Source organism: Trachurus trachurus (genome assembly GCF_905171665.1).
Source record: "Trachurus trachurus genome assembly, chromosome: 10".
In the NCBI taxonomy this organism is placed as follows: domain Eukaryota; kingdom Metazoa; phylum Chordata; class Actinopteri; order Carangiformes; family Carangidae; genus Trachurus; species Trachurus trachurus.
The window spans coordinates 7,830,811-7,853,629 of NC_139894.1; the positions used below are offsets into that span (position 1 = coordinate 7,830,811).

General features: G+C 41.7%; 1 protein-coding gene across 1 annotated transcript in view; it reads left to right on the forward strand.

The window, feature by feature from the left end:
* rxfp1 (relaxin family peptide receptor 1) overlaps positions 1-22,819 on the forward strand; it is a gene marked incomplete at both ends in the record, with an annotated part of 77,480 nt that overhangs the window by 40,367 nt on the left and 14,294 nt on the right. Inside the window, 5 exons of the mRNA XM_083981187.1 lie at positions 3,093-3,176; positions 14,449-14,554; positions 17,706-17,777; positions 18,632-18,703; positions 22,646-22,717. Of these exons, the coding sequence (XP_083837313.1) occupies positions 3,093-3,176; positions 14,449-14,554; positions 17,706-17,777; positions 18,632-18,703; positions 22,646-22,717 (406 nt within the window). The remainder of the gene's footprint in view (positions 1-3,092; positions 3,177-14,448; positions 14,555-17,705; positions 17,778-18,631; positions 18,704-22,645; positions 22,718-22,819) is intronic.

Consider the following 22,819-nt stretch of genomic DNA (forward strand, 5'->3'; position numbering starts at 1 on the left):
ATCTTCCGACAGCAATCACTTACATAGAGTGTTTGGACCGAAACACGGGTCTCTCAGTCCCTCTGCTCTGCTCTGAGCCGAGGAGAAAACTTTTCTCGTATCCTACAAGTTTTATCCAATGAGGAGAGAGAACGGCATGCAGGGCTGTGTGTGCAGCCAAGGGATGCGCCTGAATGTGGTGACGTAGGGACGAGGACCAATAGATCCATGACGAGGGCGGGGGCTGCTAACTCCATCGGCTGACAAGACGTTATGGTGCGTTCAAGGCAACCCGTAACTCGTGTTTTTCCGACCGTGAAGTGGTACCAGTTCGATCTGGTACGAGTTCACGGGTCGGAAGTTACGAGTGGCCGTTATAGTGACTTTCACAGGTAAAACAGGTCGGAAAAACATGAGTGGGTTGCCTGGAACGCTACAAAGTCGTAAGTCGTGACTTGAAGCTGTAATTTACGGTTTCAAAAGCCTGCCTGGAACGCAGCATTAGCCAAAACGACCGGGTCGCTTACTTCTGCTTTAAGTCCAGGTTTTGTTGCTCAGTCACTGGAATTACACTATTCAGATAATCTGACTTTATCTAACACCTACTTCAGTGTTAAAGCAGCTCCTACATCCAGCTGCCTCCAGCTGCTCAGCTGGTGTTGATAGGTCTTCAGAGCCAGTTGTTGCCTGTCGCCCTCATATGGATTTTTTTGTCTAATCGTGTTTGGTATTTGCGCCTTTAAGGGCATCAGTTGTGTGTTACCTTTGTGAGACATGAAGATATATTTGCTTTAGCATCACAGTTCACTCATCTCCACCTGTAGATCACACAGTTTCCATCCAGGACTTCAAATCTCTGCAAGCCTCTATCACCTAAACTCCCACCAACTTTTGTTTTCTAAACCCAAATACTCATAGTTCATTAATAAAATAGTTACCATATTAATTATTGATGAGCATAGTTGTTAGCAGGGGTGGAAAGTAACGAGTTACATTTACTCAAGTTACTGTAATTAAGTAGCTTTTTTGTGTATTTGTACTTTTTTGAGTAATTTTTAAAATCAGTACTTTTACTTTTACTTGAGTACATATTGTTGGAAGAAATTTACTTAGTTACATTTTAAATAGCTTAAGTTACAAAGTAAAAAAAATATATCAACTTGCACCGCGTCTGTGTGGGTTGTCAGAAGTAGCTACGCTGCTGCCGCCTCTCTCTCTCTCTCTCTCTTTCTCTCTGTCCCTTCACAGACGCACACAGCAGCAGCAGGTACACACCTCTCCCCTCACCGCTACGTGAGTTTGTGCATAACAGGGCTCGTTGCTATGTTGTCGTCTTAATATTAGCCATTAGCCACAGCTAGCGGTTAAAAGCTGACGTTAATGATTAAGGACAACGTTATCAGGTATGGTACGGTGACCAAACGTCCTCTTTTGCCCTTCTCTTCTTCTCACGTCCTGTCCGAGGTGTCCGGGCCTTATTTTTGTAATGAACTCATGAACATGTCCGGCTGTGTTCGGTAACGGGACCGCTGACCCTGCCAGACACACCGGGGCTGAAGGCTGGACCGGCGGTCCGTTGAGTTAAATGTAGGAGCCCAGTCAGATCCATGGCAATGCTCAGAGGAACAGACAAGCAGCCCACTGCTTCAGAGCAGTTACAGTAAAGAGGTGTGTGTGTGTGTGTGTGTGTGTGTGTGAGTATGAGTGTGAGTGAGAGAGAGAGAGAGAGAGAGAGAACCTACAGTAACCCCCCCCCCCCCCCCCTCCTCCTCGAGAGCAGACAGGAAAGACAGTAAAAAAGAAAAAAAAACAGGTGTGTGAGTGAAAGAGGGAGAGAGAGATTTTTCTTTTCTCTTTTTATCCGTATTGAAAATGGTATTGTTGAGTATCGAATATTTTCCTTAATATCGATATTGAGTTGAAAATGTTAGTATCATGATCATGATCGTGACAACCTTAGGCCAGTAACTGCAACTGTCCATCTGATTGGCTCTGGACAACTGCAGGGTCAGAAGGTCAGAATCAAGTTGGTGCCACAGGAGCTAAAAGATGATGGAGACCAGTGTATCCATGGAGAAGGGACGGATTTGGAACACAGAGACATGCACGGAGAATGTGAGGCCAATCTCTGGCCATTATACCCCCCCCACCAAAAAAAAAAGTAACTAAGTAACTTTTACTCTGAGTAAATTTTAAATGAACTACTTTTTACTTTTACTTGAGTAGATTTTTACACCAGTACTTTTACTTTTACTTGAGTAAAATTTCATCAAGGTAACAGTACTTTTACTTGAGTAGATTTTTTTGGTACTCTTTCCACCCCTGGTTGTTAGATTGTTGCTGACCCTGTCAGTCCTCTTATTTGTTTTTCAGGAAGTCTTGTTGTTGTTTGTCCTTATTAGAAAATGAAGGTCGTTGTCCTCCATCCTCTGACAGTGACTTGCCAGATGGCTATATCACTTGTGTCTGTGATCAACACTGTCATTATTTCCATTTATGTTTGTTCCAGTTGACCTGGCCCTATACTTTTCCCCCCAAGATGGTGTCACAGCCAATGAGTCATGTTTGCAGAGTCACAGTGGGCTGGCAAGCAATTATTTGCAATGTTCTCGGTTACGTATTAAATGATACACCAACACTAATTGCTGCAGTGATATGACCGATTCATGGTTGACATGTAAGGTTGAGAAAAGTGGGAGCAGATAATTAGAGATGGATGTCAGAATCAAATTCCATACCTCTGCAGAGATATCAATAGATCAACATGTGCCAGCCTTTTTTTCTTTTTGAAAACCCTGTATTGCTGGTACAAACTGCAGAGTTGAAGTTATTGTAATGGTTTGCTAGCTACTTCAGTGTTCAAGGCAACGCAGATTGTTCGTCATTAGTGGGCCTTTCAAAATAATAAAGCTATTATACTGTATATAATCTGCAAGTCCAGTGTATTCATGTTTATTAATTCCTTATATCCATCCACACCTTCATCCAGAAAATAGAAAACAGGAATGACCTTGTTGACAGACAGGAACATTTGATCTGCTATACCTGATTAAAGATATCTGAGGTACAAATCTTTTTTAAACTGCATCTTTCTGTCTTACTTTCTTTTCCAGGAGACAATAATGGATGGCCCCATCTTTTCGACAAATATTTTGGCATGCCGAGCCATAACGCCAGGACCAAGTCCAATGTATGCTGTAAGTGCTGTTATTTTTCTTAACTGTCGTTTTAAAGATGTTTCTTGGTCTGCTGCTGCTCAGAAGTCGACTGAAGGAAATGGTCCTGAAAGAGCTGAGCTGACTGGGGCAGAATCATTGAATCATTTTTATCTAAACTGCAAATGTGAACAGGTTTACCGGTGTAATACCACCTCAAATTTAAATGGTTCTGTGGCAGGACATATTGAAGTTTTAGTATCCTGACATGGCATTGGCTCACACATACTATCAGCTTTAATAGTGTATTAGACAATAGATCATTGCCCTGAGATATAAAGACGGTTGAGTTTTCCAGGATTTCCTCCTTCCTGTCTGTTGTCCTATGGACCAGTAAATAGAGAGCTGTTCCTGAACGAGGCTGCAGGTTGAATGCTGTGGTTCAGAGTGGCTCTATTAAAGGAAACTGGGGCGCAGAAGTGTGCAAAACATTGGTGTCTGAAAAACACTCCACACACACCAAACTGGTTTTAATCACTATCTGCAGTTGCAGCTGAGGCGTGTGCATAATCTGCTGTGGATTGGAGCTGGTGGGGGGATCCTGTTCCAGCGACTGTGGCTGGCTGGTTTGCTGCCCTCAGTGGAGGTGGGATGAGGTCTTCACCGTAGTCAAATATAAAAAGCAGGGGCTTTTTAGCTTAGTTGGTAGAGCAGGCGCCCCATCTGCAGAGGCTATAGTCCTCACTGCAGTCAGCCCCATATTGAAGCCTGACTCGGGCACCCCCTTGCTGCATGTGTAGCCGATGTTAATCTGCGTTGTGTTTCGGTACAAACTGCCCCAGGTGGGGGTTGAACCCTAGTCTCTCCTGCACGGCAGGCGACGATGCAAATCGTTTTGCCAAGAGCTCAATGAGCTGGTTTGCATGTCCTTATGGGTGAATGAGTACACATGTCATTCCCCCTCTCTCTGCCTCCCCATTTAAAGGCAAAAATATACTTTAAAAAAAAAATTATAAAACTCCAACCAACCATACTGTTGAAATGAATATAAATCAAGGGCATGTAGCCAGCCATTCATCCCAAAATTCAAAATTTAAAAGAAAATTCCAGTGCATTGAAGACATTCTTCTCTTTTAAAGGTTAGATCGTCATTTAACAAACCCTTTCACTTTAATCCACTCTCATTCAGTTGCAGACAGCATTGACTGCAGTGGTGGATCGTATAAAGGTTATTTATACATTTAATTAGTGAGCCAAGAATCAAGTTTTGCATCAAAGAAAACATCACAATGACATCAGGTTATGAACTTTTTGCAAGACATGAAGGGGCTCTGTACACTGCTTAAGATATAAAAGCTAAAAGTCTCCACTTCCTGTCCAGTTCACATTATTTTTCTCTGCAATTTAAAAACTCAAAAGTCACAGGACGCGTTGTCCATTAGGACCCACACTCTCGCCACTCTCTGGAAATCACAGCCCAGTCAGTCATCGGTTCAACCAGCTGGCACCAACTAGCTACTGCATCACAAAGACAGAGGAAAACTAGAATTGCACAATCTACAGTGATATTACAGCCTGAGCAAAGATAAAATGATAGACGCCTTCCATCGTGCTGGAAGCTGACTCGCTGATGTTTGCACCTGCTGTGCTGCACAGACATGTAACTATATACAACCTATACAAGTATAAAAAACAGGAAAAAAAGATTAACTCTTGATTACTGGTTTGTCCTACTCATCCCACCACATGTAGAGTTTAAGTTAAGACTGAATGGACTTTATTGATTTTTGGTTTTAGATTAAATCAGTTCTCATCCATCTTATAAATACATGTATGTGTTTGTGGTGACGTGCTCTCCTGCACTATTCTTTGCATATTAACAAACCCATTTAATTTCTCATTAACTCAGCTCCTCTCAACGTGTTGTTGTTGTTGTTGAAATGAAACATATCTTGCAAATTAGATATAATATTAGTACTAGCATCAGCAATTTACTCTCAGTTTAATGGTTTGTGAGGTGCTCTCCACTGATGCCATTTTTACTTTGGTGGCAGTGAATTTATATTGGTTTGTCAGTCTTCATCTCAATGTAGATGGTTATTGCACATTGGGACTGTTTGTTGATATAATTATACTTTTAATTTGCCATCTGCAAAAAATTAGAAACTCACAAACATGAAAGGGAGAATCAAATGTTGTCAGGTTTTATTTGTCGTTTTCCATCAACATCTGCTAATTTGTCTCCTCTCACTGGAGTGTATGATTTCCCTCTTGAGTATGTGTGCTCTTGACTCTCTGACATCCAAGCAGCGTTCATCGAGAGTCCATGGCATGCCACCCCCTTAATTCATTGAGTGCTGCGCTGTTTTACAAAGCTTTAATCCTGGTGCCAGCAATTTAGACCATTGTTGACTAATTTTGTGGAGCCATACACTGTAAGAAAAGATACACCATATTTACTCAATAAAAATGGGGCAACAGATTACAAGCAATATTATTAATTACATTTCGCAATGTTTGGTATTGAGTAAATATTAATTGTATTGAGTAAATGAGACCCTTAATATTTATCCATTTAATGAGTAGATAAAAAAAAATATATTGAGTTGATTTTAACTGCTGAGTGTGTAAATAATATTAATAAAAATTAATTGAATTCTACATATCAATGATATATAACTGAGTAATAATCATCTGTGCATTGATTTGAATTTAATCATCCATCCATCCATTTTCATCCGCTTATCCGGAGTCGGGTCGCGGGGGCAGCAGTCGGAGCAGGGATCCCCAGACTTCCCTCTCCCCGGACACTTCCTCCAGCTCTTCCGGGGGGACCCCGAGGCGTTCCCAGGCCAGCCGAGTGACGTAGTCACTCCAGCGTGTCCTGGGTCTTCCTCGGGGCCTCCTCCCGGTGGGACATGCCCGGAACACCTCACGAGGGAGGCGTCCAGGGGGCATCCTATACAGGTGCCCGAGCCACCTCAGCTGGCTCCTCTCGATGTGGAGGAGCAGCAGCTCTACTCCGAGCTCCTCCCGGGTGACGGAGCTCCTCACCCTATCTCTAAGGGAGCGCCCCGCCACCCTGCGGAGGAAACTCATTTCGGCCGCTTGTATCCGGGATCCCGTTCTTTCGGTCATGACCCAGAGTTCATGACCATAGGTGAGGGTGGGAACGTAGATCGACCGGTAAATCGAGAGCTTTGCCTTTCGGCTCAGCTCCTTCTTCACCACGACGGACCGATACAATGACCGCATTACTGCGGCCGCCACACCGATCCACCTGTCAATCTCGCGCTCCATTCTCCCCTCACTCGTGAACAAGACCCCGAGATACTTAAACTCCTCCACCTGCATTTAATCAATGCAATGAATTAAATCTAAATATTCTTCTTTCTTAGGAATAACTAGTCTATATCCAGAAAGAACAGAACTCAAAATACTCAAATGACATTTAATGTTAAATAAATAAGACCTCACCTCACTACCAAAAAAACCAAAAAAAAGTCCAATTTGTACGGAGTAAAAATAACATTTGTACTTTGAACTAACTAACCATGATAGAAATGTCACAGACATTTGTGGGATAAGAGTCCAAATCATCAGTGCTGACTTACAAACATAGCACTTTCAAATGTGAAATTCTCAAGCTCTGTGAAAGCTGAACATTGTGTAGCACAACATGTAGGCTACACTGCGACTACAGTCAAATTTTCAAGCCAGAAGTTTGCTATTGGGGGACTGTACTTTGTTTGACAGCTTTGAATCATCCAGTTCCTAGAAGAGTTTTTTGAATACCTCAAAGGTGCTCAGATGTCTCGGATAATCAAGATTCAACGTGTAGTAATTCCAATGTTCTTTGGCTTGTAGAAGCTCTGGGTTTTGTGGTCACAGTAATTGCTATTATGAGCTCTTCAGGTTCCTCCAAGTTCTCAGTGTAGCGTATTCTATATGGAGACATACTATGGCCCGTTTGAAAGGTGAAACTTTCTGCTTCCAATGGGGACAAACCGTTTATTTCTACATGCCTTCGTTCCTGAGCAACCCCAAACTAAACAGTGGCCAGTTTTCATCAAAATCCCAGCTTGTTTTCTAGAAATGGAGATATTGTGTTATGAAGTATGCGCTGTTTGTGCCTGTCGCGTGAGATACATGTTGTTGTTCTATTCACAAAACCACCATGGGGGCGCTACAAAGCAACAATAACACAACTACCGCCGAGATCCCTTCCTTTAAGGCTCCGAGCTGTGGGAGCCTCAAGGGTGAAAGCGGAGCAAGGTGTGTATGGGCTGTTTTATTAAGCAATGTTTGGCGCAGAGGGTTGCGTGCACCACTGATTCGACCCGATGCGGCATCCATCAAAAGCTGAATTATGATAAAATGTCCAGATCGTGAGTTTTCATGAGTTTTTGATCATCATCCATTTCAGTTCTATTCATCATGTTCCCAAAATCACACATAAGGTGTGTTAGAGTGTCTGTTTTTGAAATTTAAATTAAACTTTGTACTTCCAGAAGTAAAATCACAGCAGGTTTTGTCTGGTGTTGGAGGATTAGAGGTCTGACTCTGTGACGCCAGAGAAAAGGGTAACATTACAACTACAGACAGCTCTGGCTCCAGAAATTATGTTTTCTTCATTGAGATTGTGTTTTTCTGTACATTTCCATGACGTCTTCGCCCTCCTACAGAAAAACTCCTACATTATTCAAAGACAGTATAATTGCCTACACTTAACATTCACTGAAAACTGTGGTAGAATACTAAGGAGCAGTGGGATTGACATGATTTCTGTGGTCTTTGAATTTATCTGCATTAGAGTATAACACTATAGAAGTACTTGTACATTCACCATCTGTACTTATCAGTCTCATCTCTCATATTTGAATTGTATAATGCATCACCGTATAGCTTAGGCAGCTCACACATTTTCTCTTCCATTCCTTTTGTCTTTTAAGGTCAGCCTGCAACAATAACCTAACCTAATGTTTCTTATCAGTTCAATGATGCATATTGTTAAGGTATCACAATGAGACTCAACTGTATAAAGCCAATGAATGTTATGTACTGTACACAAACTCTTAACTTCCCACTGGGGTCAGTAAGTCTGTTCAGTGTTTTTATGTAAACAGCAGTTGATTCACAATCCAAGAAACATGTCATTATTTATCGCCAACAGGGGAAGTTTAAACTGGTTGTTTGTCACAAATCCCTTCCAGTCCTTTAACTATAGACCCTTAAAGACAGAGGCTGACCTATAACAGGAAGTGACCTCCAATTTCAAGTGGAAAGTGGAGATAGATTGCTTTGTTATTACTCGGAGCGTCCCCAGGTTAGACCCCTCTTCAGTTGAGTACGACACCCTCACATCACTGCACGTGCTTTATCAGTGTCAAACCCACTATCCCTCTGACCCCTTGCTAATGAACAAGACCCCAAAATGATTAAACTCCCTGGAGTGTGGCAGCTATTTGATCCCCATACAGTAGGTTCACCTGAGAGTGGGTTTGGGGGAGTTTGTACACTGCCCCGAATTGAAGCACATCTTCTTGGTTCCATTTTATAAACTGAAAACTGCATGTCCTTGTCCCCAAGCCTCTCCTCTGACCTTCATTCAGATTCCACGTCCCTAACCTCCCTTGGGATGCAGATGATGTAGCATTTGAAAATCTTTCAGACAGGGGCATCTGCCGGACATTCCCATTTTACCCTCACTATCACAACAGCAAGCTGAGAAGTAAAACCCGACACTGCATACCCAAATAACAAATGGCAAATAAGAATAGAAAGGACTGGAGTTCAAACAAATGTCTGCTCCCCTCCGCCCGTCTGAATCAACTCAGCTGTGTTTCGGGATCATAATGGAGTTAGATGAGGATATGTGAATATACCGATCCAAACCCAAATAAGCAGACTGTCTGGCTGCTGCCAGAGGTCAGTACTGCGACCTCATCCTCACAAACTAGCTCTGGGTTTACATCCCTCCATCCAACAACAAAGCCATGGGTCAGACTGCAAAGGCATCCGCTTGCCTTCTTACCAAGCATCACACACAGACATTGATCTTTGCAGGTGTGGAGCTCGCATGGCAGCAGGTACATGTTGTTTCTTCTAACCCTGAAACAGATGGAGGCGGTGTGTGAATAAAGAAGTTGTTCAGAGTGAGAGTACCAGTGTGAATTTGATTGTGGTGTAGGTACTTTGGGGAGGAGTGGTGCCATGTGAGCCACGTGAGCTCATCCTGTCGCTTTGCACGTCAGGGCAGCAGGACAAAGAAATACCTTGACAGACTGATCCTTGGCTTTGGTAACTGGCTGCTGCATGGGAGGGACCCTCACAGTTTGAATGTCAGTGTTGTGTTGCTAATTAAACTAGGGCTGACTGTGGCGTCCCTAGTGGTGGGCTGGTGCCATACCGCTGGTCACGCCCTCCTGATCGCGCCCTCCTGAAGGCCTGCCCGTGACACCTGGGCCCGGTGTCACCAGGTTATAAAGCCAGGCCTGCTGACTGTGCTCTCACTCTCTCTCCTTCTCCCCTCTCCTGCAGGTACCGGTGACGGCGATGCAGTGTCCTTAGTTTACTTTGTTGCACCTTTGTGTTATGCACCTTACAACACCCCACACACACATACGTCTCACACTCACACAACATGCTCTACACACCTATTTACTGACACTCACACCCCATGCTCCGGTCCTTTGTTGCAGTATCTTATTATTTATTGTTAAATAAACATTTGTTAATTGTTGCCACGGTGGTCTCTCCCTCTTTGTCATGGCTGTAAGAGCCAGGCTGTGACACTGACCCAAAAAAAATCGAAGCTTCGAAGCTTCGTCCATTGCCATGGTAATCGATCATGAAGTCCGTGATCGTTTTTTTTTTTTTTTTTCCTTTTTGACACTCTCATCGGCAATTGTTAGATTAAAATGAGTAGGCTACTTGGTTCAGAGCTACCTGAACCAGCCCTAACTAAAAGCTCTGTAAAGGAAGGACAGGAGGCAGGAGCAAAGAAAGAAGCTGCAGTGATGTGGTATAAAGAGACGGATGTAGGGAGCTGAATCCATGAGCATTGAATACAGTATTATTAATGTAACCAGGTATATTGACTGGAAAAAAATATGTATAATAGTCCAATTCATGTTCTTTTCCTAAACCTGACCAAACAAACCAAGCCAAGATCATGGCGCTGATCAATACACCGTCCTGGTACGATCATGATTTTTATGATAAAACCCAAGAAGTAACAGAAGAAGAAGAAAATGAAATAGAGGGAAAGTTTTTTTTCTTTTTTAAAGCTTCAGGATGTCATCCTATAAGTCGCACCACAGGGTTGTGAGATGGGAGGACTTATTGTCCTGTCACTGTGTCATTCTGGGAGGAGAGTCTTTTTTTTCCCTACACACAGCTCCCAGGGTCACAGAAGCATACAAATTCCTCTACAATTATTCATAGAAGGTTTGTGAATAATGTTTTCCCTCCATTTCCAGTCTCTTTACCTTGAAAATGGCAATAGGTTAAAGTACAGAGATGGACCTCTGTACTCCCTTCAATCTCACCTTTAGTTCTTTTTCATGTGAATCCAAAATCAAAATTTTCCTCTCTTTTTTTCAGCATGAAAAACGCTTTCCTCTGGCAGTCAGTTCACTGTATTCAATAACGCCTAGATTGAACATAAAGACATAACTCTGTATGTATGCTGTCATTTCCTCTGCCCCCTCTCTTTCCAAACAGACCTCTGTGTATTTGTGTATTTTAAAACTCTTTTTCATTGCGTGAGATTTGGTGTGGTACCCAGGTAAACAGTGGGCGATGTGTTCAGTTTTTACCATCAGGGACAGATGGGAGCATCAAACCAACACACACGCACCCATGTTGACTTCCCAAAAGACATTGTTATAGGACACTTTTACCACAACTGTGACATCTCTATTTCTACAATTCCATTATTTTCCTTTCTCCTTCTTCCTCCCATCTTCACCTTCATGACTCTTTTTACAACTGTATCTTAAAGTAACAGATAAAAACAGTTTTATTATGGATAGGTTTCTTTAGGCAACAAACCCGCTCACAGTGGACTTACATGACCTTTGATTTTTTTTTTTCATCTGAATTCCTTTGCAGTGTGTTACCAGGGCTCAGCTCCAAGCGGCGGTTCATACATTGCCAGATAAAAATGTCAGGAAACTGACTGACACCCTGGACTTGTTTTCGAAGCATGACTGAGGCACCATCACGTTCAAAACAAACAAGCTGCTCCTTTGTCTTCTGTAAAGCCACAGTGTGGTGGGGTGTTCAACAAAGCTGTATGAATCACCCCTGCAGAGGTGACAGGGAGCTCTACAATATCCACAAAAAACATCAGTGGCTCCTTGTTGATGTGCTCTGATAATATTTCCCTCAGGTATTTTTTTTTCTCAATGTAAAGGTCCTTCCGAAGTCCAGTCCACTTTAACTCAACTTTAAAATCTATGTCTGTTTCTAGGTCAGTGTGTGGCCGTCCAGATTTAATTAACTGCGTCACTGGTTCCAAACATCAGTCTTGGTCTGGTTTCTCAGTGAAAGTCTGATGCTCTGCACTTGTTGTTAACACGCTCTGCCTTGATGCACTCCTCTGCAACATGTTTGTGCTTTGTACTTTCCATCCTTCGCCCAGCAGCATTCATTCACCTTATTGCAGGTTGAAAACACAAGTGCTCCAATTTACAGGCCATGGATGTGCTGCAGCTCCTTTTTCTCCTCACCTTGCTTTTCTCTGCTTGCACTCTGGGAAATCACCACTTCTTCTTTCACCCTGATCACTTTCACAATGTGAACTGGATGAACTTCCTATTCATTATATTGTAGCCTACTGCTGCCCTCTATCCTATTGAACCACCTGCTTGGTCTCCTCCACCTTGTTGAGAGTCAGAGCTGCTGTGCTGCTTGTTGACTGTAAACTACATGTTACCTACAAGACTGTCCGACTTCCTCCTTCCTGTCTATGCTTGGAGGGGGTGTTGTCATGCATTTTTCATAAGGTAGTCTATTTTCTGCACTGTGATTTGATTTTTAAGGGCAGATATTAAACCCTGACATGACTATTACATTATATTGTGCACTCAATGTGTTGAACAAAGATTTGATTTATTTGAAAAATAACAAGCAAGACTGCAGTTGTATTTTCAATTTAATAGCACTGCTATTGGATTAAATGTATATTTTGTGTGAGTCACGTATATATTAATACCCAGCATATTCCACCAATATTTCAGAGTAGTGGTTTGGCCAGAGGTTCAAATTTACACCCTCTCTATTCATATTATTATTCATTCATAAATGAGTCAGGAGGAGTAGATATTCCTGCTCTCTCTGCTGCCAGGGGATGGACAGGGAGGGTGACAGGGGGTTGGTTTCCCCTGATCCCCTCTCTAGTCGCCCCCTGGCTGTAAATCCCCCCCTTGCATTTTAAAATTAGTTGATATCACTGCAGCCTGTTAATGTGTCTGCAGGATTCACAGTGGTAGCCACTGTTTTGGTCAGTTAAAATCAAAGCCCTGTCACTTCATAGGAATAGACCACCATGTATTCAAAGCACTGTTACAATGATCGCTGTTCACGCCAAAGCAATCTTTTAAAACACTAGTGATAGAGCCACTCTTCAGGCAGTGGGGAATCACTGCAACACTTTATTAACCATGAAGCCTGAGGGTCCAAAAATATGTCCCATAAACACCACACGTTGCTATTTTCCAAACCATTAAATGCTTTCTCCATGTTTTTTTTTATGTTGTTGTTGTTGCTGTTGCTGTTGCTGTTGTTGTTTTCTGCACAACAAGTGCAGTGCTTGGGAGCTGCCAGAAAGGCAAATTATAACCCTGTAGAAATGTAATTGCAGAATATATACTATGTTTCCTTCTGGCAGTCACATCACTGTGATTTACCTCAATGTGGATCCATTCGTATTGTTTGAAAATGGCTTCACACTGACAACTGCAGCATTATTCATCCACAGGGACAACTTTTTATTGTCATTTTCAGTTCAGTTTCAATGTGTATAGAGTATCATTATCTGAATGGTGATGTCGAAGCTGTGGTTGTTCTGCATTACAGCAACACTGCATTGTGTCTTATTTCCTCAGGGATTTATCTCATTAAAACAAAGCTAAAGCCAAGTAAATGTCATATTTTATTCTCCAGCACTCATTCTGGATCAAGAGTGTCGGGGCAGTGGAGCACAGACTCACAGTTTGTTTGTGTGCGTCATTCTTATTGGAAGTTAAAAGACCTTTCAGTTATTTTAAAGGATGCTGTTCTGAATTACAACCATGGAGCTGGAAGTGGGAAGTGGAGTCACATTGGGAAGCTTCACAGAGAAAATAATTATGAAAGTTGTTTTGTTTGATTTCTGTGTTTTTCTCTATTCTGCTATTCATCCTGAGTGAACAAAATTATTTAAATTGATTTAGTTGTGCATCATCTGCTATTCAGAGCTGTGATTTAATCACAAGGAAAGTCTGCTTCTTCTTTTTTTGTCCTTTTTTATTTATTTATCCAAAACATTTATTTCCTATTGTCAATGCCACACTTTCTCTTAACCACTTAACCACTCTGTGTGTCAGGGCACGCATCCATTGCTTCTGATTTAGAAATGTAAAACTGTTTTATAGTGAGCACATAAACCGGTTTGAATCAGGTAATGAAAGAGCCACCACTACATTTAAATATTATAATAAAAGATACTTAAATCCATTCCACCCCTACTGAGAACTGGTGAACCTGCAGAGAACATTCAGTGTAATCATATATATTTTTTCTCACTGTCCTTGTTCAGTAATAACTCTGACAGCATTCAGTTGGCTGAAATCAATGGGAGTTAAATATGACTTGTCACAAATTTGTAATTATCTCAGTAAATGAAAATGAAATGTGTTTGCCTGACAGAGGGGAGCCTTTTCATTAAACTTCCTACCCCTGTGGCTCACGTCTGATATGTCCTCAACTATAATTTGCCGTTATTGGAGCCAGGAAAAGCCCAATTAAACAATTGTATCTGTTCCTTTTCATCACATCTCACAGGAAGGTTTTAATCAAAGGTAGCTTAACCCCGGAATATTCAATAAGCAATATTAAGAGGCCAGTGTCTATTTTCTGTTTTATTTTTGAACCACCGCTGCCTTGTGATTCCTCTCTGAGTCACTTTCATTTCAATCTGTGCCTATATTCTCCTCCAACAAGACACAGTTTCCATTTGTACAAACAGCACGAGTCTTGACATGTTGGCACTTGAGTGACCAGTTGATTGATGTATCCTCTGATGTCCCCCCTCCCACTCTGTCTCCAGTGCTGGGTGTCGTTCCTGAGCTCTGCCAATGCCGAGACCTGGAGCTGGACTGTGACAGCACACAGCTTCAAGATATCCCAGTGGTGGCGATGAATGTCACCATGATGTGAGTAGAAAATAACTGTTTCCTTTTTTTCTTTTCTTTTTTCATACTCAATATTTTTAATCTCAAGCTATCCCCAGGGCGGCTCTCCATACCTGACTGTGACTGTCACAACATTCGCCTTTCACTGTGAGCAGCTGTGTGTGTGTGCCGGCAGACAGAGCTAAAGGTGACTCTGCTGATCATGAAGCAGCCTCTCTCATTAAGGTTATGAGCAGTTGAAAGTCTCGTAGGAGACAGCAACTCACATTTTGTTAGATATATGCATTTTTTTTTAAATCAATCTTTATTTTACATGCAAAGGCAGGACGGATCTGTAGATGAAAGAGGGAAGCACAGTGCTTACATAATGTGAGAAGCTAAATTAAATGAAAGAACATTCAAATAACAACACCCTAACACAATTTACAAAAAGCCTGTGAATATTCTCATTTGTCCAGGTCATAGATATCTCAAGGAAATTTTAAATCGAAAAGCAACTGGACTTGCTTATTTGTCTAGGAAGACGTTTCACCTCTCATCCAAGAGGCTTCATCAGTTCATGTACATGTACATGAACTGAGAGATGAAACGTCTTCCTAGACAAATAACCAGCAGTTGCTTTGCGATTTAAAATTTCATTGAGACAATTTACAAAGCATATGAAACATTCAGAAAATTGCAGCAGAATTAACAGCAGTAACACTTCGCAAACACTTAATGCTGTGGGGGTTTTCAATTTATTGTGAGTGAAGCATTGCCAGTTAGCAGCTTTTTCTGTTCATGATACTGTAACCTTTGCATAAATATATATCATGGAAGGGATGACACTGTAAAACTTTTCTTTCAGGATAAGTGGGAGTTAGAAACAGGCAGCGTGAAATTAATGAGTCAGTTTGGTGTGTCTATGTCAAATGTAGTAGCAAACCTTTAGCTGGACAACCAGACAAACCAGATGGTTCTTCCATCTAACTTGCATGCACAGTTTGCTAATCAGAGTACTTCAGGTAAATAAACAGGTGTTTTAGGGTCTGTACACGTGCATGTTCACCATTGAAATGTTGTGTGACATCACTCAGTTCTAGTCAGATAAAAGAACTGTGTAGATTTTAAAAGTGCCATTAAAAAGCTGCTTTGAAAATGAAATGCATTCATCTCGAGTGTTCGGTATAACACACAATGGGGCTCTTGAGTCAGACTGACAGTACAGAAACTTATTATAGGCTCAGCTGCTGTTAGGAAAACGTCCTCGCCTCGACAGCCTCAGGTTCTGTCTGCGGGATTCTGTCCAGTGTCACCCTGCTGTGTTGCATCAAGCAGTGTAACACCAGCCACTGGGAGCTGTAATATGCACTCAGTATGATTTTCATTATCAGCCTATTATTTTCAAATCATGTGTTTGTGTGTGAAAATACCTGTTTATATTTTTCACAGTCCAAGTTGATGTCTTTACATCTCTTGTTTAGTCCAGAAGGCAAAGATGTAATTAACATGAGAATAAGCTGCATGCTCTCAGATATTGGACACTTTTGCAACAAAAACACCCATACAAGACGATCCAATTATGAGTCATAACTAACAACTAATCAACTAATCATTGTATTTGCAAGGCTAATGATCAAATCTCTCAAAATGCAGCTAACACAGAATACTTACGACAAACTAGAAATGGACAAAAATGAAGAGAGACTTAAGATAAGAAATGTCCCTGAGCCTCAGTTCGTTTTGGTAAATAAGCTTGTTTGTTTGCAGGAATGCACCAGAGTGTGTCTCAGAGTGTTAGTGGGCCAAGAAATACACTGTCCTGGAGTGTTTGTGTTTGAGAACAGCGAGCCCCGAAGAGACAGTGTCAACAAGAAGACGATCTTCATCACCATCCCAAAACTGACCACTTCCAATAACAGCTTGACTTGACTGTGTGTGAGAGAGTGTGTGGGTGAGCCTCTAATCACCCGTTAATCCGTTAAAAGCTTTGGAATCAACAGATCACATCGAGATGATAAAAACGAATTTACAGGCCACGGTTTGTTATGTTTATGGATTTAATGTCCTTGTTATAGACACAGTCATTTTTGTTTTTTTATTTTTTTGGAATTCTTTGTTGTGTTTTTATTGACAGAATATCGACATGACAGAAAGTGAGAGCCCAAGTGGAAAAACACTGAGATCTGAAAATGAGATTAAGGAATTCAATAGATATTCTCTTTCTAGTTTTTTTTTTTTCCGTGCACCCACACTTATAGGCGCGTTTCCACTGCAGGAACTTCGGGGTAATTTTACGGGGCCGGCCCCGTTGGTGCGTGTCTCCACTGCAGGAACCTCCCCCACAGGGCCATTTACAGGAACTTTTACGGGGGCCAGCGGAGTACCTACTCCAGGGTAGGTACTCCGTTCGGCCCTGAAAAGCTCCTGGGTGGGGCTCGAGGTTAACCCGGCACTGATTGGCTAAAGCTAGAGCAGGCTCTGACGCTACCAGAAAGCACCAAAACAACCGGCATTTTTAAAAGGGGGAGCAGAAGGGGAGCATTAGCCTAGCAGACACCGCTGTAAACAACAAGAAAACAGCAGGAAGATGTACACAAATGGACCGATGATGAGGTGCAGGCATTGATTGCAGTCTACAGCACCGAGGAGATTCAGAGTCATCGCGGCGAAATGAAAATATCAGCGCACCTCGACACACTGGGGATCCATCACGCCGCAAAACAATGCCGTGAAAAGTTAAACAAAAAAAACAAAAACTCAAGCAGGATTACAATCAACCGCCATGTGCACAAACACACAAACCAGAAACGCGCCTACCGCCTCAGCTCCTTCCATCCTTCTTCGTTGTTGTTATGATTTGTGTGCATGTGCTTGTGACCTGCCTGGGTGACGTCACGGTCGAAACAGTCGCACAACGATCGAAACTCATGACGTCGCCGCGGGGTCCTACTCTGCAGTGGAGACACGACCACTGAGAGGGCCGAGTGAGAGGACGGTTCCTGTAGAAGTCCCTACCCCCTCCCTTTACCAGGAACTCCTGCAGTGGAAACACGGCTATAGAAGCCATGACAGTCTGAGCAAATGGACTGGTGAACTTTTAAAATACTGTTGTCTTTTCTTCTGAATCGTGACAAGCTTTGTTCATGGTGTCGTTAATTATTCTGATTTTGAGCCTCTGTCCATCTCGCAGGTCTCTACAAAGAAACTGGCTCCAGAAACTGAGAGGACACACCTTCTTTAAGTATCAGAGCTTGCAGAAACTGTGAGTTTGGCATGAATTATGAATTTATGTTAATCAACTGCACAGGCTATTTTATTCTTCATCATATTTTTCCCCTTTTTACTATTTGCTGTTGTTTTGTCTCTGTGATTCCACCTCCATTATGTTTTCGCTGTTCTTTATGTTAAACATAAATGAGCTGATATTAGTCCATCATGATGTAACAATGCATTGAGTATAAAAACCTATTAGGATCTCCACTGTTCATTCAGTAGAGCATAATACTGTCATGATACCGAGAAGAACAAGCTCTGAGTGACAAATACAACAAATGAGTTTTGTAACTACAAAGCTGATATGTATAAGGCTAAGAGGACTTCTAGGACCGCTGACAAGTGATTGATTGGTTCTGCATACAGATCCATTCATTCCCAACTTATGTTGTTTATCAGTCTCACACAGCGGCCCTGGCTGTGTCGGCAGCAGAGTAGGTCTGATCCTCTGCCAGGAACCGATTGGCAGCCGTAGTGTCAGACTTCAGTCGCCACTCAGTTTGACAGTTTGAACGCATTGAAAACCTCCCAGAAATATGCATAAACAAACATCCAGATGAATAACCAGGTGTGTAAAATACACTAAGGGACAAAACACAGCTGTCATCTGAGCTTTGTTGAGCAGTGTGTGCAATACTAAAGACGATGCCGGGTATTAAACAGATACCACAACCTCATTTTCCTCACCTGGTCCAATATCTTCTATTTGTTTTTCATGTACACAAACCATTGTGCAGCCATGTTTCTTAATTGAATTACTAGGCTAATAGGTTGCAGAAATGTTTTTCCCCATTCAAAAGAAGTACTAACTGTTTTTGTTTTTTTTTGTTTTTTTTTACATAGATACCTTCAGCACAACAGGATCCAAGATGTGAGTCCAGATGCATTCAGAGGCCTCTATAACCTAACAAGACTGTGAGTTTGTTCATTCTTCTAACACCTACTGTTCTGTGACAGGGCAAACAGTCGTGTGGGTCATACCTCTATGTGCACAAAGTCTTAGTTAGCACTACTTGGCTGCACTGGGGTTAAACGGTGATAATCAGCTGCTTCATTCATGCCTCAAAGTCACAGGCTCATTCACAGCTCAGTGAATGATTCAGTTGGCCAAACACATTCATGAAACATGGACATCACGACCTGGCACTTTTATTATTACTGCTGATTCACCAAACTCAACCTTCACCAACCTAGACCTACTTACTGTGTGTGTGTGTGTTTTGTTGATTTTGGTTATTATAGGACTCAGCAGCAACACAGCAGAGTCTGTTTATAACTATGTTACTGTTTGCTGTAATAAGCAGCCATTTTCTGCCTTTTGCTTAAAGGTCCAGTGTGTAATAATTGGCTAGGTTTATTGGCAAAATCTGAATATACTACCCATGAATATATTTGTGTAAGTGTATAATCGCTATAAAATAACATTTGTTTAGTTTTCGTAGCCTTATAACTATTCTTACATGCAAGGGTCTTGCGTTACAGAGTGTCGCCATTTTGCACCGTCATGTTTGTAATGGAAAATCCAGCCAGCCAGAGAGCACATTTTACGTTCATAAATAAACCACCAAAGAAGAAGGAGTAGGAAACAGCATATCGTAAAATGGTTTAGATATACAGTATGTGCTACGTTATGGGATATGTGCAATGCTATTATGTCTTGAGTTTGCTGGGTTGATATGGCTGAGGTGTATTGTTTTTTTTGTAATTGTGGCCATCAAGGCTTTTATGGCGCAGCTACAGTGTCCAAGACAAATTTCCCTAAATGGGACAATAAAGTTTATCGTATCGTATCGTATTGTATCGTATCGTATCGTATCGTATCGTATCGTATCGTATCGTATCTTCACCTCATCACTGGATGCTCCTGAAACACTCCCAGTCGTCCCAGTCGTGGTAAACAATTTTTTTTTTGTCCTTGGAGGCCACGTCAGGAGGGGTGAGTGCAAGTGAGCGAGCGAGCGTTGCGATCTAGAATCTGAACGCTACAGTAGATATCACGGTTTTCCCCCCATTTTACACACTGCAACTTTAAGTGTTGTATTTAGTCCATTAAAATTAAAACAATGTGCAGTGAGAGGCCACAGTGCTTCAGCTGTTGAATGCCAGCTCAATGTCAGCGCCAGACTCTTATTACCATATCTTTACCAAGGAGACCTGAACACAACACTTTCTCTAAGCTTCCCTTTGTATTAGTGCAATGTGCCTTGTCCTCAGATCATTAGAATATTATGATGATTTCTAAAGGATTTTTTTCACTCAGTTACACCAAACTACTTTAACACAGTTCTGCAGTATGAAGTTTTATGCTCAATTTGTGCTGAAATTGTTTGTAGTGATGTTGAACTAATAATACACTTAACTGTAATTACATGTATTGACTATAGCAGCAATAAATGAACAGATAACAGAATTTAGAAGTAGACTATGCATTTCACCAAAAACACAGTGGACCTACCTACTTTGAAACTGTCTTTCTTGTTTGGGTAGCGTCTCTTAGTTTTAGTTAAAGAAGTTTTTCTATTGCTGATCTTACTCAGAGTAAATATTGTGAGCTGTCTGCAGAGGTGGACAGCAGCAGCAAAGCTATCACGGCTTTTCTTTGGCACATTATCTAACACACACTAACCACCTTGCCCTGGTCCATGTTGTCTATTTCAGATAGCAAGTCACTGCACCCTCTAATCTCATTGTTCAGGGGGTTTATTATTACCACCTCTCCTGGCTGTGAATGCACCTGTAAGAGACTGGGTTCAGCAGCAGAGGAGACGTACAGATATCTCCTTTAAGGAAAATGATAAATCTGTACTTACGCCTTAATGACTTTGTGTGACAGTTTGTTCCTATTTCAACTTGACATCCGGCCCTGTGGAGAGAGACAAAGCAAATTAAAATGTTATTGTGTGTTGACTTGACTGACGGGCACAGAGCATCTCACCTCAACTTTGAGCTGAATGTGTTTAAGAATACATTCATTATTACCATAGGAACTCTTGACTGTGTGTTTATATTCAAATACATCATGTAGTATAGAGGGTTTTATTTATAAACCGCAGGATCTCATGACACTAAGCAGAGTCAACACTTCACACTACATCCTGTTAATTATTTAAGTTAGTCTTCGATTAATCATTCAGGCCTACTTCCATTTCTACACCTTTGGGATGACTTTAAATACCAACTGTGTGCTAGGATTTATCTCCCTGCATCAGTGCCTGGCTTTACTAATGCTCTTATGGCTGAATGGAAGCAAATCCCTGCAGCGAGGTGGAGAAACTATATACGTTTCCAGAGGAATGGAAGCTCTTATGGCTCCAGGTTAATACTTGTGGTTTAGGAGGGAAATGTTAAACAGTTACACACCAATGTGATATTTTCGCATTGACATACATCTGTCAATCCATGAACTTAGTTACACACAGTTAGTTTATTGTTCCTTTTGGGAAATGCATTTTCACATTTTTCTGTGCACATAGGTATGAATCGCTTTAGAATAGAAGAGAATAGAATAGAAAATACTTTATTCATCCCCTGGAGGGACATTCAAATCGTCGAGCAGCTTACATAACCTAAAATGATATAAATGCCTAACAAATGGCATTGTGCATCTTACAGTAATGGCAGCAGGAATGAAGGATTTCCTCTGACCTGTGAGAGTCTTGTGTAGTTGTGTGTTTAGGGTCACCTGTTCAGGGGCTCCACTCCCCCTCCCATCACAGAGCTACATTTCTTGATGAGCTTTTCTAGTCTGTTCCTGTCCCTGACCCTAATATTCTTACCTCAGCAGACAATGGTAAAGAATATAACACTTGCAATGATGGACCGACATGCGCATGCAGCATAATACATTACACATGTCAAAGAACCTGAGTCTTCTCAAAAAGAAGAGCCTGCTTTGTGTCTTTTTGTACACAGCACTTGTGTGTATACAGACCAATCCAACCTGTCATCAAGGTGTACTCCAGGGTACTTGTATGACTGAACCCACTCAATGAAATTGCTTTCTGAATAGGATTTAGGTGCACCTACTCACAGAAGGCTTTATTAGCCACTCCCCCTGGTATCTCTTGCATTACTTGACCAAGGTCCTGTGCTGGCCGAAACGTTGTCTATTTAATCCTTTTCACTTGGAGCTGAGTGTGGTGTGGTGTTTTCCCTTTCCTCCATGTCTGCTCCATCATGCTTTACTCTCATTCCATGAACCCACTCAATGTCCACCCACGGCCGCAAGGATCTCTCGGACCTGCCAAGATCAATAATAATTTATTTGGTCTTTGATGCATTAAGCAACAAGTTGCTCTTGTTGCACCAGTCCGTGAACACCCCCACCAGGTCCCTGTGTTCATCTTCCTGTCATTTCTCCCTTCTTCCTTCTTCCTTCGTCAGAGTACTTCTGAACAGATGAAGATTCAGATTAAGATGTAAAATCCGCAGTGAACAGTGCTACTGGTCTGTAGTCCCTGATTCCTGGTGGCCTCCCCACTTTGGGAACCTTGTAGTCCTTTTCATTTGTGAATGGCTGTTGGTCTTTGATTGCTTTTCTTTTGAATGTCCCGTGTGTGTCGATCAAGACAAATTTCCACTACGGTGGACAATAAAGTCTTTCTAATCTCATCTAATCTAATCTAATCAAACCTGAATGTATTGTCTATTGTCAGTCCAAGGTATTTGAAATGATCCATAGTTTCTATGTTTTCAATGACGATTGAATGTTGTTGATGTTCTTTTGTTTTATTGAGATTGCACCACTTAAACTACTATTTATCTTTATTAATGTTGAAATACTTACAGTAGCTGTGTATGATAACCAACAGGTATCTTGTTGACAGAGAGCATGGTCTTCCTCCTGTTTTCTCTTAGATACCTGAGCTACAACAAGATAATTGTCTTGATGCCGGGGGTGTTCCAGGACCTGCACAAGCTGGAGTGGCTGTAAGTTTAATCTCTTTTCAAAAGAAAAGTTATATTAATATAGTATACTTTATATTATGTAGATATCTGGTTTGCCGTAGGCAGATAGGGTTGGATGAGGTC